At 43.4% G+C, this 13,187-nt stretch overlaps 3 protein-coding genes across 3 annotated transcripts in view; 1 reads left to right on the forward strand and 2 right to left on the reverse strand.

Moving 5' to 3' along the window:
• Positions 1-608: 608 nt before the first annotated feature.
• LOC141121836 (uncharacterized) overlaps positions 609-13,187 on the reverse strand; it is a 963,509-nt gene continuing 950,930 nt past the window's right edge. Inside the window, exon 18 of the mRNA XM_073611566.1 lies at positions 609-1,876. Coding sequence (XP_073467667.1) covers positions 927-1,876 — 950 coding nt within the window. The 3' untranslated portion in view covers positions 609-926. The remainder of the gene's footprint in view (positions 1,877-13,187) is intronic.
• Positions 5,764-11,903, reverse strand: LOC141121892 (uncharacterized). Its single transcript, XM_073611648.1, has 7 exons — positions 11,751-11,903; positions 9,744-9,872; positions 9,336-9,470; positions 9,126-9,249; positions 8,912-9,009; positions 8,595-8,822; positions 5,764-6,945 (listed from the first exon to the last, which is right to left on the reverse strand). Exons 2-7 carry the CDS (start codon positions 9,837-9,839, stop codon positions 6,799-6,801), a joined length of 828 nt encoding a protein of 275 aa, XP_073467749.1. The 5' UTR covers positions 9,840-9,872; positions 11,751-11,903; the 3' UTR covers positions 5,764-6,798.
• LOC141121879 (uncharacterized) overlaps positions 12,505-13,187 on the forward strand; it is a 173,439-nt gene continuing 172,756 nt past the window's right edge. Inside the window, exon 1 of the mRNA XM_073611636.1 lies at positions 12,505-12,551. The gene's annotated coding sequence lies outside the window, so the exon portion shown is untranslated. The remainder of the gene's footprint in view (positions 12,552-13,187) is intronic.

Consider the following 13,187-nt stretch of genomic DNA (forward strand, 5'->3'; position numbering starts at 1 on the left):
CCGAAACCTGAAGGATCTGGAGTGGGCCAAAATCCCTGCTGCAGTGTGTGCAAACCTGGTCAAGTACTACAGGAAACGTATGATATCTGTAATTGCAAACAAAGGTTTCTTTACCAAATATTAAGTTCTGCTTTTCTGATGTATCAAATACTTATGTCATGCAATGAAATGCAAATGAATTACTTAAAAATCATACAATGTGATTTTCTGGATTTTTGTTTTAGATTCCGTCTCTCACAGTTGAAGAGCACCTATGATAAAAATTACAGACCTCTACATGCTTTGTAAGTAGGCAAACCTGCAAAATCGGCAGTGTATCAAATACTTGTTCTCCCCACTGCATATATCCGTTAATAAGTTGCACTACACACATTTGTTCAACTTTTTTTTTTTAAATAGACCTCTAAAGCTGGATACACACTATACAATTTTCTGTAGATTTTTTCCTTCAAATTTGCCAAAACCATATAATATGAGGTCAAACCTTAAGAGTTTCAATTTGTATGCAATCAGGCAGGACCTTGCACTACATGGTTTTGGTAAATCTAAAGGAAATCAGACAACAAAAGTTGTATAGTGTGTGCGGGGTCTAAGTGTTTGTGAAATCTTACACCACAAAATGTGCTCAGCCAATGAAAGGTAATGACTCCATTTTTATTTTTCTACTGCTATCAATGGCCAACACTTCAACCATGTCTTTGGTGATCTCTGATCTCCTTATGAACTGTTTCTTACATGATGAAGATCAGCCATGGAGTATATCTGAGGTGTATATCAGGGTGTGCTTCTTCCCCACATGACAGCTGTGATGTCCAGCAACATTCATATGGAAGACATTTCCCGCACTCAAGGCACCAATACACCTACAGGGTTGTGTGGGATCCCTGATGTACAGGAAGACAGGACTTCAGTGAGGAACAATTCCCTCACTTAGGACAGGAATACGGCTTCTCTCCTGTGTGAGATCTCTGATGTTTGACAAGTTTTGATTTTTCAACAAAACATTTCCCGCACTCAGGACAGGAATACGGCTTCTCTCCTGTGTGAGTTCTCTGATGTTTGTAGAGACTGGACTTCTGTGAAAAACATTTCCCGCACTCAGGACAGGAATATGGCTTCTCCCCCGTGTGTAATCTCTGATGTCTGTAAAGACTAGACTTGTCTGAAAAAGTTTTACCGCATTCAGAACAGGAATACGGCTTTTCCCCGGTGTGTAATCTATGATGTGTGTAAAGATGGGACTTCTGTGAAAAACATTTCCCGCACTCAGGACAAGAATATGGCTTCTCACCTGTGTGAGATCTCTGATGTGTGTAAAGTTGGGACTTTAATGAAAAACATTTCCCACACTCAGGACAGGAATATGTTTTCTGCCCTGTGTGCAATCTCTGATGGCTGTTAAGATTGGACTTCTGTGAAAAACACTTCCCGCACTCAGGACAGGAATACGGCTTCTCCCCCGTGTGAGATCTCCGATGTCTGTAAAGACTGGACTTGTCTGAAAAATATTTCCCGCATTCAGGACAGGAATACGACTCCTCTCTGGTATGCAATCTCTGATGGCTGTAAAGATTGGACTTCTGTGAAAAACATTTCCCACACTCAGAGCAGGAATATGGCTTTTCCTCCGTGTGGGAAATCTGATGTCTGCAAACATGGGACTTCACAGAAAAACATTTCCCGCACTCAGGGCAGGAATACGGCTTCTCACCTGTGTGAGATCTCTGATGTGTTTGAAGATTGTACTTGTTTGAAAAACATTTCCCGCACTCAGGACAGGAATACGGTTTTTCCCCCGTGTGAGATCTTTTATGCACATTAAGACGGGATTTAAAATGGAAACATTTCCCGCACTCAGTACAGGAAAACCTCTTATCTGTTGGAAGGACGGCACCATCCCTCACAGTCTGAGGTTCCTCAGGATAAGAGGAATACGATGGTCCATCTACACTGTGTGGTGCCGGATGGACATTTGAGGTAGTCGGGTTTTCTCCTGGACTATACTGTGTGATGTCCTCGTCTTCTACTTTACATTCTGGAGACAAAGTGAGACAATCCTCTGAGGTTTTCCTCATCTCCCGTCCATCTACTAAAATAGAAATAAAAAGGTTATTACTAGACATGAGCAGATTGGTTCCCCTAAACCAGGACTCCGCCCACATCAGGCAGCTTTGTCTCTGAGAAGCTTACAATTCCACCCTCAAGGTAACTAGTAAATGGGTCCTCTGATCTCCTACCAGTTCATTTCTTTATTCATGGACCTTAGTCAGAGAGTGAGGAAGCAACGAGAACTGTCTTTTATAGGAGTGACAGTGATGAGGGGATTATAGGACGAGTGTCCCCACCCCCTCTTATCATTCATTGCCATCTTCCCAACACAAGAAGTCCTGCACTTCCTTATTTAGTCCATGATTTAGTCATGAATAACAGCGGGGCTGAGCCCCACCAGAGGTCAGAGAGTGAGGATGGGGGGAGAACAACCAAGATGAAGACTGGACTGATCCTGAAGACCACCATCATTGGGTTATTGTATGTACAGCATAGCATATATAGTGCAGGGGTCAGTACTATGTAATGTACAATATAGAGTATATAATGCATTAGTAAGGACTATGTAACATACAACATAGAATATATAGTGCAGGAGTCAGGACTATATAATGTAAAAAACAAAGTATATAGTGCAGAGGTCAGCAGCACTATCTAATGTACAACATAGCTTATATAGTCCAAGGGTCAGGAGTATGTAATGTACTACATAGAGTATACAGTGCAGGGGTCAAGAGTATGTAACATACAAAGCAGAGAATATTGTGCATTGTCAAAACTGTTTAGCGTATATATACACAGAGTATATACAGGAGTATGTAATGTAGAAAAAAAGTATATAGTGCAGTGGTCAGGACTATATAATGTACAGTATATAGTAAAGAAAGAATTATGTAATGTACAACATGGAGAATATAGTGCAGGGGTCAGGACTATGCAGCATACTATTTGTGGACGCTGGGTGTGAACTTTATGTTTCACACACCTTTTATGAACAATTGTATGAGTTCATTTTTATTGCACTTTATATTTGTATAATTAGTGATTTTAAATGATTTGTATTAATGTTAACACAGCAGAAATATATTTAGTGGTGCACAGGTATATATCACAGTATACATCAATCACAGACCGGTTTTCACGTAGCTTCGCACAGAGTTTTGGTTTTACAGACTATATAATGTACAGCATACATTATATAGTGCAGGGGTCAGGAGTATGTAATGTACAACATAGAGTATATAGTGCAGGTGTAAGAACTAAGTAATTTACAATACAACATAGAGTAGAGTATATAGGGCAATAGTCAGGACTATGTAACATACAACACAGAGGAGTAGATTTACTAAAACTGGTGCACACAGAATCAGGTGCAGCTGTGCATGGTAGCCAATCAGCTTCTAACTTCAGCTTGTTCAATTAAGCTTTGCCAATAAAATGTAGAATCTGATTTTTCACTATGTGATACTGCAGCAAATTTTCTGTGTAGCAGCTTTAGTAAATTTCCCCCAGAGTATATAGTGCGGGGGTCAGGACTGTCAGGGCTGGGCTCTCAGCAACTCCCTTCTCTGTGCTCAGGCTGCTCAGCTCAGATAATTGCATCATTCCATAGTGGATAACCTGGTGATCATCTCTTGCTCGTCAGTCCAGCCTACAGCCAGCCCCTTCTTTCTATTTAAGCTGCCTTGTTCATTCCTTTCCTGCCTTTGCCTTGGTCAACATGTCTGGAGATTCTCTGCTGTGTTCCTGTTAAACACTTTGCCTGGCTGACGTCCCTTCTGGTTCCTGGTCCTGTCTTCTGCCTCCCAATACGCTGATCTCTGGCGTCCTGATTTACTGGCTTGTTCTGACTATCTGCTTTGGCTTCCGTTCCCTGGCTATGTTTTAACTACATTTACTGATCTGTACCATTTTTACCATTATATTAAAAAGGTGTGATTTTTACTGCATTTTCTGTCTCCTTCTGGTTCATGGTCCCTGACAATACACACCATGGAAGGGCCGCTTGCTTGTCCCCCTCCCTTTGCGGGCCTGCCAGGCTGCATGCTTGGATAAGGACCTGGAATGGATTGGGGGGTCCCCATGCCTTTTTTTTCCTTCTATTGCCGGCTTATTCGGTAATGTTTTTTCTTTTCAGTCAGCTGTTGTTGGGGAAGCCAGCTAACAGCTGATGACTTATACGTTGTTAAGGACGCGGTGGCCAATATCCCAGCCCAGCTCTTTAACAACCTATTGACTGTGCGCCCAGCGGGCGAACATCCCACTGAGCACATAGAAAATCTGTGTGTTCGGCAAACGGTAAAGGTCAGGACTCATAATATTTTTATTCAATAATTAGTGGAAGGTTAACGGTTTACCTAACTGAGACAAGTTGCAGAGGTCCCACACGCGGCCCCCCATCTCCTGAGACTGCACTCAGTGACTTGGGTCTGAGACTATACAGACATATCCCTCCACCCGGCACAGCCAGCAAATAACAGAGCAAGTAATCCTGGGAGAATTGTTCTATCGGAGATCATGCTCGACCCGGGCATGGTGAAGAAAACCCAAAGTACATACCCCAGGTGCCTAGGTCTAGTAACGTCTATGGTGCAAGTCAACATTCTCCTGCCAGCTGAACCCCAGAATCTCCATAAATCCAGTCTAGATACATAAATTGTGTCTGCAGCCCAGAGAAGGAATATTATCCGAGAGAAATACAGGATGGGGAACACAGCTCAAGAAAGTGACCAGGGGATTACAGGCTGATATCACCCAGTCATTGCCCTACTCTGGTCCAATCAGTGAGCAGTATGGGTGGAGGAATGTATTTAGTGTTAATGACCCACCTGTGCTGATCTCTGTAGGCGTGTCCTCCTCTATAAATGTCCCCGTTATTCCATCCTCCTCCATAGACTGCTGATCATCCCTCACATACCTCTCTTCTTCTTCTCCTTTAACCTCAAATTCTATATCTATCCCATCTTCACCCTAAACCAAGAAAATAAGTGAAAATAACAACTGTAAGACATAAGCTTGTATCTTGTAAATAAAAGAAAGGTATGGTGTCACCAGTAACACACCTCCATCCCTAATAATACAATATAAACATGGATGTCGCCCTTGGGACTTTGAATGAGGTGTGCACAATTGGCCGATGAAATTACAAATGTATATAGAGTGAAGTATTTATTACAGAAATAGTCACACATAAAAAAGGAACATACAAAAGGCAAAGCCGATACAATATTGCACATAGTTAAGGATTGCATTGCATTTAAAGTACATGAGTATACATAACATCTATAACACCCGACGCGTTTCGAGAGATGTGGCTCGCTCTTCAGGGGTGGATGCATGTGGGATATAGCTGGAAATGAACAATCAAAAAGTAATGTAACACATGAATAATTGGTAAGAGGGGCCTCACAGAAAAAAGGAAAGACTGGTGCCTGTGGCTATGTTCACCGAGGATGGCAGCAATGTAGCTGGGAGGGACGTACTGACGTCACCACGTCGCCCTGCTGTGGACGGGAGCTGTTTGTTTGAGTGCCGGCCGGCATCGCTGTATTCCTTTGTTTTTTCTGTAAGTGCAATTCGTTTTAATAAATTTTAGTCTCATACGGTATCACACTATGGGCTGTTCTTTTTACACCATATGCACACTGAGCTCGTGACAAGATCGCCAGGACGTGTTTACGCCATTTTCGCCAGGATTTCGGCTTGTGTCTTTCCCTAATGGGCCATCTGGTAAGCAGGAATCTTAAAAGGTTCGCATAAGGGAGATCTTCTGTCACGTTAAGATGTCAAGCCTTTTACTGTGTGGAGTTTGCGCACACCAGTTTGCCATCTGGTAAGCTGCTTTATGTGTCTGTGCACTTGGTGGGATTTTTTCCCTGCTCCTTCTTTGGGTGATAGCTGTGTGCCCACTTATCCTGATATCTGGTAAGCAGATTCGTTTGGAGGTTCACCTATTAATCCTAAGAGCACTATTTTATTGCATGTTGCATGTCACTCACCTTACATTCCTGTGTTTGCTGTGGACACAGGATGTCTTTATGATATATATGATTAGGGTTTGTTGAGTATTGCACCCCCTTTTTTGCTGTTGTTTTTTTGTTCTTTTTGTGTTTATTATCGTATCAGTATTACGCTATGTTTTTTGCCATATATTTTTTTGGATAACCCCATGCGGATCTGAATATGCCACACGAGTGCGACTGATCCTGTCATATTGGAATCGCTCTCTAAAGGCCCGGGCTGGGTTTAAGCCACCTGTCTGATTTTGGCTTACGTTCTGGTAAGCATTTCACCACATAGATGTACCATAATTGAATTATCATCTTGCAACATTTTCACACTGAGGAGTTTTTTACGTCACTTATTACTATTGGACTCTTTTTGTATTGGACTTTACACTTTCATTATTGTTTAACATTTTTTAGCGCGTTTTTTTTGTTTTATATTTGTATTGGTGTGCCCCACTTATAACAGCAGCTCTGTGTCTTTACATTTTGATATTTTATTATTTATTTCTACTCCAGTTTCATCCTCACCATATTCAATTGTTTCCAAGCGCAGTTTTTTATTTTTCTTATAATGTATGCTTGGGAAGGGAGCTGAGGAAGCGGCGCCAACCAAAGAACCCAGACTAAGGAACAATGGGAAGGCGGACATGGCATGGGTAGAAATAAGTGACCTTGGAGATCCTAAATAATCCGTTCAGGTGTCAGCTAAAATGTAATGTGATATGTATATAATCAAACATTGCTAAATTAGCAAAATAGTAACAGAGTATATGATAGAATGCATAAATGCATGTATAAACCAACCTGTTGTGATGGTAACACGGATAAGGCCAAGGAAATGTGTGCAATACTGCAAATATGTGAAGAGGGATGTCAGTAAAGGCAATCCCTGAAGGGAAAAAGAGAAAACGTGAAAAAATGTGAATATGAGAAACACAGAAAACATGACCAAGCACAGAGAAGTGCTCAATGTAGAGGATAAAGCTATCTACCTGTGTAGGATCAATGGCTTGCAGCAGCAGAATGGGCTGTCCCATGTGAGGTGAAAGGGTGAAATGAAAAATCCCAGTCATGTGTGTTCTCCCATTTATACCCCCACAAGGGCTCCAGGGGACTCCGCCCCTAGATAATCCCTTCAGGTGTCAACTATAGGTGTATGAACAAACATTGCTAAATTAGCAAAATGATCATGGAGTATATAATGGAATGCATGTATAAACCAACCTGTGGTGATGGCAAGGCAGATAATGAGGCCAGGGAAGAGTATGTACAAGACTGCAGATGTGTGAAAAGGGATGTCCAAAAAGCAATCCCTAGAACAGCCAATTCTCAACCAGGGTTCTGTGGACCCATAAGGGTTCCTCCAGAGGATGCAAAGGGGTTCCTTGAGCTGTGGATGACTGACCTCCCATTTGATGGTGCCTGCTTAGTTCCAGGACCAATGCCACTTGGCAAAGCCAGTATCATGACACCATTGATCTTTTTAGCAGTCCATAAGTGTGGCATTCTAACCACCACTGCAAGGGTTGCATTCTTTCTATTGACCACCGATGTAAGGGACATGTTTGCCTTTGATTCATAATGAATTGGTGTGATTAAGGGTTCCCTGAGACCTCAAAATTATTTTAGGGGTTACTCTGAGGTAAAAAGGCTGGGAAAGGCTGCCCTAGAAGAAAAGTGAAAATGTGAAAAAAAAAGTGTGAATATTAGAAACATAGCCAGGCACATTGGAGTGCTTGGTGTGAAAGGTACCTGTGTAGGATCAGTGGGTTGCAGCAGCAAAATGTGCTGTCCCATGTGAAGTAAAACAGTGAAATAAAAAATAAGAATAAAAATGCCAGCCGTGTGTGCTCTCTCATTGATATCCCCGCAGGGATATTTTGCTAATTTATCAATGTTTGATTATATACATATCACATTACATTTTAGCTGACACCTGAACGGATTATTTAGGATCTCCAAGGTCACCAATTTCTACCCATGCCATGTCTGCCTTACTATTGTTCCTTGGACTGGGTTTTTTGGTTGGCACCTCTTCTTCAGCTCCCTTCCCAAGCATATATTGCTGCCATCCTCTGTGAACCTAGGCCTTGCCGATTGGTGAGTATGGGGTCTTTCCTTTTTTCTGTGAGGCTCCTCTTACCAATTATTCATGTGTTACATTACTCTTTGATTATTCATTTCCAGATATATCCCACATGCATCCACCCCTGAAGAGCGAGCCACATCTCACGAAACGTGTCGGGTGTTATAGATATCATGTATACTCATGTACTTTAAATGCAATGCAATCCTTAACTATGTGCAATATTGTATTGGCTTTGCCTTTTGTATGTTCCTTTTTTATGTGTGACTATTTCTTTAATAAATACTTTACTGTATTTACATTTGTCAATTTCATTGGCCAGTTGTGCACACCTCATTCAAAGTCCCAAGGGCGACATCCATGTTTCTAAGCTTTTATCTTGTGACATCAAATTTTAAAAAAATCAACACATCACCTCTAGAACATGATTCCTTGTTCTAGATGCCACCAACCTTGCAATGTTGAGGGATGGTGTGATCTTCCTGTGTGGAATCCCGGGAATACAGAGGACGGGGACATCTCTCTGGTGGGTTTCTGTAGCTGGATGTCTCCACCATGGTGTCCTGGTACAGATCTTTGTGTTCTTTTAGAAACTCTGACTCCTCCATCTCCCCATCCTCATCATCCTCCTCTTTACTCTCTTCTTTAACCTCAACTTTAGAACCTCTCAGGTTTCCTCTCTGAATATAGAATAAAAATGACATCAATGGTAACAATGCAGATAATGTACAGATCCTAATGATACTATCAGTGATTGTTCCTCATCTACCTGATGATGGTGAGGGATGGTGTGACCTTCCTGTGTGGAATCCCGGGAATACAGAGGACGGGAACATCTCTCTGGTGGGTTCCCATTACTGGATCCATCTGTAGGAAACACACACACTGACTGAATACATTGTTTCTATGTGTTTATCAGATGATGGGGGATCTAGGTGGACCCTCCGTACTGCTCTCTCCTTTACAATAAAGTCTCCTCTTACCCGGTGATGTGAGGGGCGGCTGATTGTCCATCATGACGTCCTTGTAGAGATCCTTGTGTCCTTCTAAATACTCCCACTCCTCCATGGAGAAATAGACAGTGACATCCTGACACCTTATAGGAACCTGACACACACAATGATACAGTCACCATCCAGACACATCCCTTGTCTGTTACTGGATAATGTCCCAGAATTCCCAGCACCGCTCACCTCTCCTGTCAGCAGCTCCATCATCTTCTTGGTGACTTCTAGAATCTTCTGCATGTTGTGTCTCTCGGGTTTTAGGGAGTCACATGGAGGCACTGTGATGGTCATATGATCACCTGACTTCACAAGAGGAAATCTCTGTATTGAGGAACCAATAGGTATATCATGTTAGAATCCCAGAATCCTCCTCACCTCTCCGGTCAGGTCTGTGTTTTATTAATAGAGATAAGAGTGATGTCATGTGACCTCCCAGAATCCTCCTCACCTCTCCGGTCAGGTCTGTGTTCTATTAATAGAGATAAGAGTGATGTCATGTGACCTCCCAGAATCCTCCTCACCTCTCCGGTCAGGTCTGTGTTTTATTAATAGAGATAAGAGTGATGTCATGTGACCTCCCAGAATCCTCCTCACCTCTCCGGTCAGCAGGTAGATGATCTCCAGGGTGAGGTTTAGTATCTTCTCAGTCATGTGACTCTGTTCCTCCTCCATCCTCATTGGTGCTGTCATTTGATCTATACAGGTCTCCTTGTAGACGGATAACTTTGGGAAATTAAAGTAAGAATTATTTGGATGGTATTGGTCACACAATAATAGGATGTGGATGTGAGGGGGGGTAATAGGAGGGTTTCTGTACATTTAAGAACTACTGCCCCATGGGAACACATTTAGTCAGGACTGTTTAATGTTTGCTACCCTTTTGAGGTCCCAGGACCATCTTGGCCTGCCGAATCAGAAATTCCTTTTCCTCTGTTGGGTTTGTTTAGTTTTTGAGGTGGATTTCAACAGTTTTAGATCTGCAGAAAAGGAATGGTAATATGATCCTTCCTTTGACTTGTTTGCTCTGAGGCAGTGCTGTGAGGTCAATACAGGATCGTCATGATGTCCAGAATGGGGAACTTGCTGACTTTTGGCTGGAGTTGCCGGCTAATCAGGATAATTGCCAGAACTTTGGCTGCAAGGCTCCAATCTCTAGCAGAATGCTGACAGGAGTGATGTCACTCTCTGCAGTAAGAGAAAGGTTGGATTGGATAGCAGCAGGAGGATGCTGCTGGTGGAGTAGAGAGCTGTGGGGGAGGAACCTGTTCTCTTTCCTTTAATGGCAGCCCAATGTGGGTATGAGGAGGACAGCAGGGGGAGGGGTTGGTTCTCTTGGTCTTGGTCTATTTTGTGTCCTGCAATATATTTCTTGACCAGCGAGATAGTGAGGTTATGGTTTCCTTCACTTGCTGGCAGGAGTTCTTTAAGGAGGTCAGAAAAATAAGTGCAGGTGGGGTGAGAACACCATCAGAGACCAAGAGCCCCTATGAGCCCTAAAACCCCCATTACCTCAGAGCCTTGCATCCTGACTACCCCTTTAGGGGCACCAACAACCCTTCAGCCCCACTAACTTATCAAAGTTCTTCAGCCCTATTACTCCTTAAGAGGCTCCCAAAGTCCTTCAGCTTCACTTCCTCCTCAAGGGTTCCAGAGTCCTTCAGATACAGTAAACCCTCAGAGGCTCACTTTAGTCCCACTACCTCCTCAGAGACCCCTCAGCTCCTCTACTTCCCTCAGAACCCTCAGTATTTTCCTCCCTCTGACACCAATGATGGAACATATTCTTCATGGCAGGCTGGGAAATGTTTTCTTCCACCTCACCAGCAATGTAAGGGGCTCTATGCTCCATACTCCTGACCCCGGCACTCCATTATTGTGTTGGCTGCATATTGTAATGATTGCCCATTGGCTGCCTGTGTAGTGTAATAATTGCCCTTTGTATACCATGTACTGTCAGGATGGTCGTTGTCTTGTCTATTTATTGTCAGTGCTGTTTATTTCGAGGACCATATTACTAGAATTTATCTCCAAAATGAAGAGAATGTTCCGGCCCCATAAATGGGGAGATGTTCTGACCCTGAAGGGGTTAATCTACAAAAAATAAATGTTGGGGCAGCACTTGCACTATGGACAAAATATCTGAATCCACAACACGATAGTTCCAATAAAACTTTTTGATAACAAAGTGTCAGACAACTCCTGGGGTAACCTGGAAGAACTTACTCAGAAACCCCCGGCTGTAGTTGACTAGGTGTGCTGGGCCTTGTTGTCCCACAGATTTTATGGTGTCTGTGAAGCAATAGACGCCTCTCTAGCAGTAAATGGGGAATGGTGACATAAGGAGCAGAAGTGCAAATCCACCTTCAGGGTCCTGGCTGCAGATACTCTGGTGGATGGCGGGCTGGATACCGCTTAGATGTAAACAGAGTGGTACAGACCATAAATTCCCTCATTGTAATATACGGGGTTATTCTACATATTTCCACACTATATATGTGTGTATCATCATCTGCTGGAGATAAAAGACATCACAGTGACTATGGAGGAAGAGGACGGACATGACGGGGGGTTACTGGGTGTAAATAGAAAATAAGATCTTACCTCCTCCTCTGCTGCTTCTTCCAGCAATGTCTCCTTTGTACTTCCTATGGAATGTCCTCTGTGTACCTAAAATCACTTCCTGTATTCCATAGAGACTTCCTGTCTGGGTAGAAGTGAGATCACCATCTTGTGGAGCTCAGAGGAACTGCAGCCCAGAGAAACATCTCGTAGTGTGAACACGGCCTTGTGCTGTGTGTGTATGTACTGTATATCCTTATAGATGGGTCATCTCCACTCCCACCAAGGGGGATAGAAATATATTACTGCTCGGGGGGGGAGACATTTTGGCACCTTTGATTTTACAGTAATGCTGCATACACACGAGCGGAATTTCGCTCAAGCTTGGCTTGCATACACGCGGTCACACAAAAGTTCACTGAACTTTCGACCGCCAAGAACTCGGTGACGTACAACACTACGACGAGCCGAGAAAATGACGTTCAATGCTTCCGAGCGTGCGTCGAATTGTTTCCGAGCATGCGTAGGAATTTTGCGCGTCGGAATTGGTACAGACGATCGGAATTTCCGATCGGAACTTCTTCTGACCGAAAAATTGAGAACATGCTCTCAATCTTTTGCTGGCTGGAATTCCGCCAGCAAAAGTTTGATGGAGCATGCACACGGTCGCATTTTCCGACCAAAAGCTCTCATTGGTCTTTTGCTGGCCAAATTTCCAATTGTGTGTACGTGGCATAAAAAGTCTCTATGGAATACAGACAGGAAGTGATGTAAGATACAGACAGGACGTCCCATTTGATAGAGCTTAGAGAGAAGACACTGCAGGAACTGGCGGCAGAGGAGGTAATATGTATATTAACCCCTTCAGGGGGATCAGTTGATGATTATTATATCTTCCTTCCAAAGCTGGCCATACATGGTTCAGTTTTATTGTTTAGCCAGCGGGATGAGAGGAAAAAACTGAAGTGATTCCCCCATCCACACATTGGAGGGGGATGGGGGTATCCTCCCCGCTGCACTATTGTATACTGACAATGGGGGGCGCTGCTCCGCTCTCAGAATACACAGATCAGTGATGAAGCTATTGGCTGCAGCCGCTGATCGAGTGACTTTTATCCGGTAGTGACCACTAAGGATGAGCTCCAGCGTGTTCGCACACCTCACGTGCAGAGCCCGCCAGGAATTCGGCACTGCGCTGCGCTAATCACAAGCAGTGAGACATTTCCCAATCCCTGCAGCCACACATCGGGACAATGTCATACTGCCTGTGGTTAGCGCAGCGCAGTGCCGACTTCCTGGCGGGCTCTGCATGCGGAGCTCATCCTTAGTGACCACACATGGATGGAAATATGACCGATCCCTGCTGAATCAGCTGAATTTCCATGTCTCTATGGTCACCATAAGTGACTTCCTCCCCTCCCCCTCATCTCCTTCATTATGTAAGTCATGCTGAGATAATCTCCCATTGGCTGAGCAATA

The sequence above is a fragment of the Aquarana catesbeiana genome, unplaced genomic scaffold (genome assembly GCF_042186555.1).
Source record: "Aquarana catesbeiana isolate 2022-GZ unplaced genomic scaffold, ASM4218655v1 unanchor233, whole genome shotgun sequence".
NCBI classification, from domain to species: domain Eukaryota; kingdom Metazoa; phylum Chordata; class Amphibia; order Anura; family Ranidae; genus Aquarana; species Aquarana catesbeiana.

Bases quoted from the DNA above. Each gene is read 5' to 3' on its own strand.
- LOC141121892 (XM_073611648.1), bottom strand. From the start codon at position 9,839: ATGACAGCACCAATGAGGATGGAGGAGGAACAGAGTCACATGACTGAG. The intron at 9,010-9,125 runs GTAAGAGGAGAC...TGTTTCCTACAG, and splicing joins GCCGCCCCTCACATCACCGG to ATGGATCCAGTAATGGGAAC. The intron at 6,946-8,594 runs GTTGGTGGCATC...TTTTCCCTTCAG, and splicing joins CCATCCCTCAACATTGCAAG to GGATTGCCTTTACTGACATC.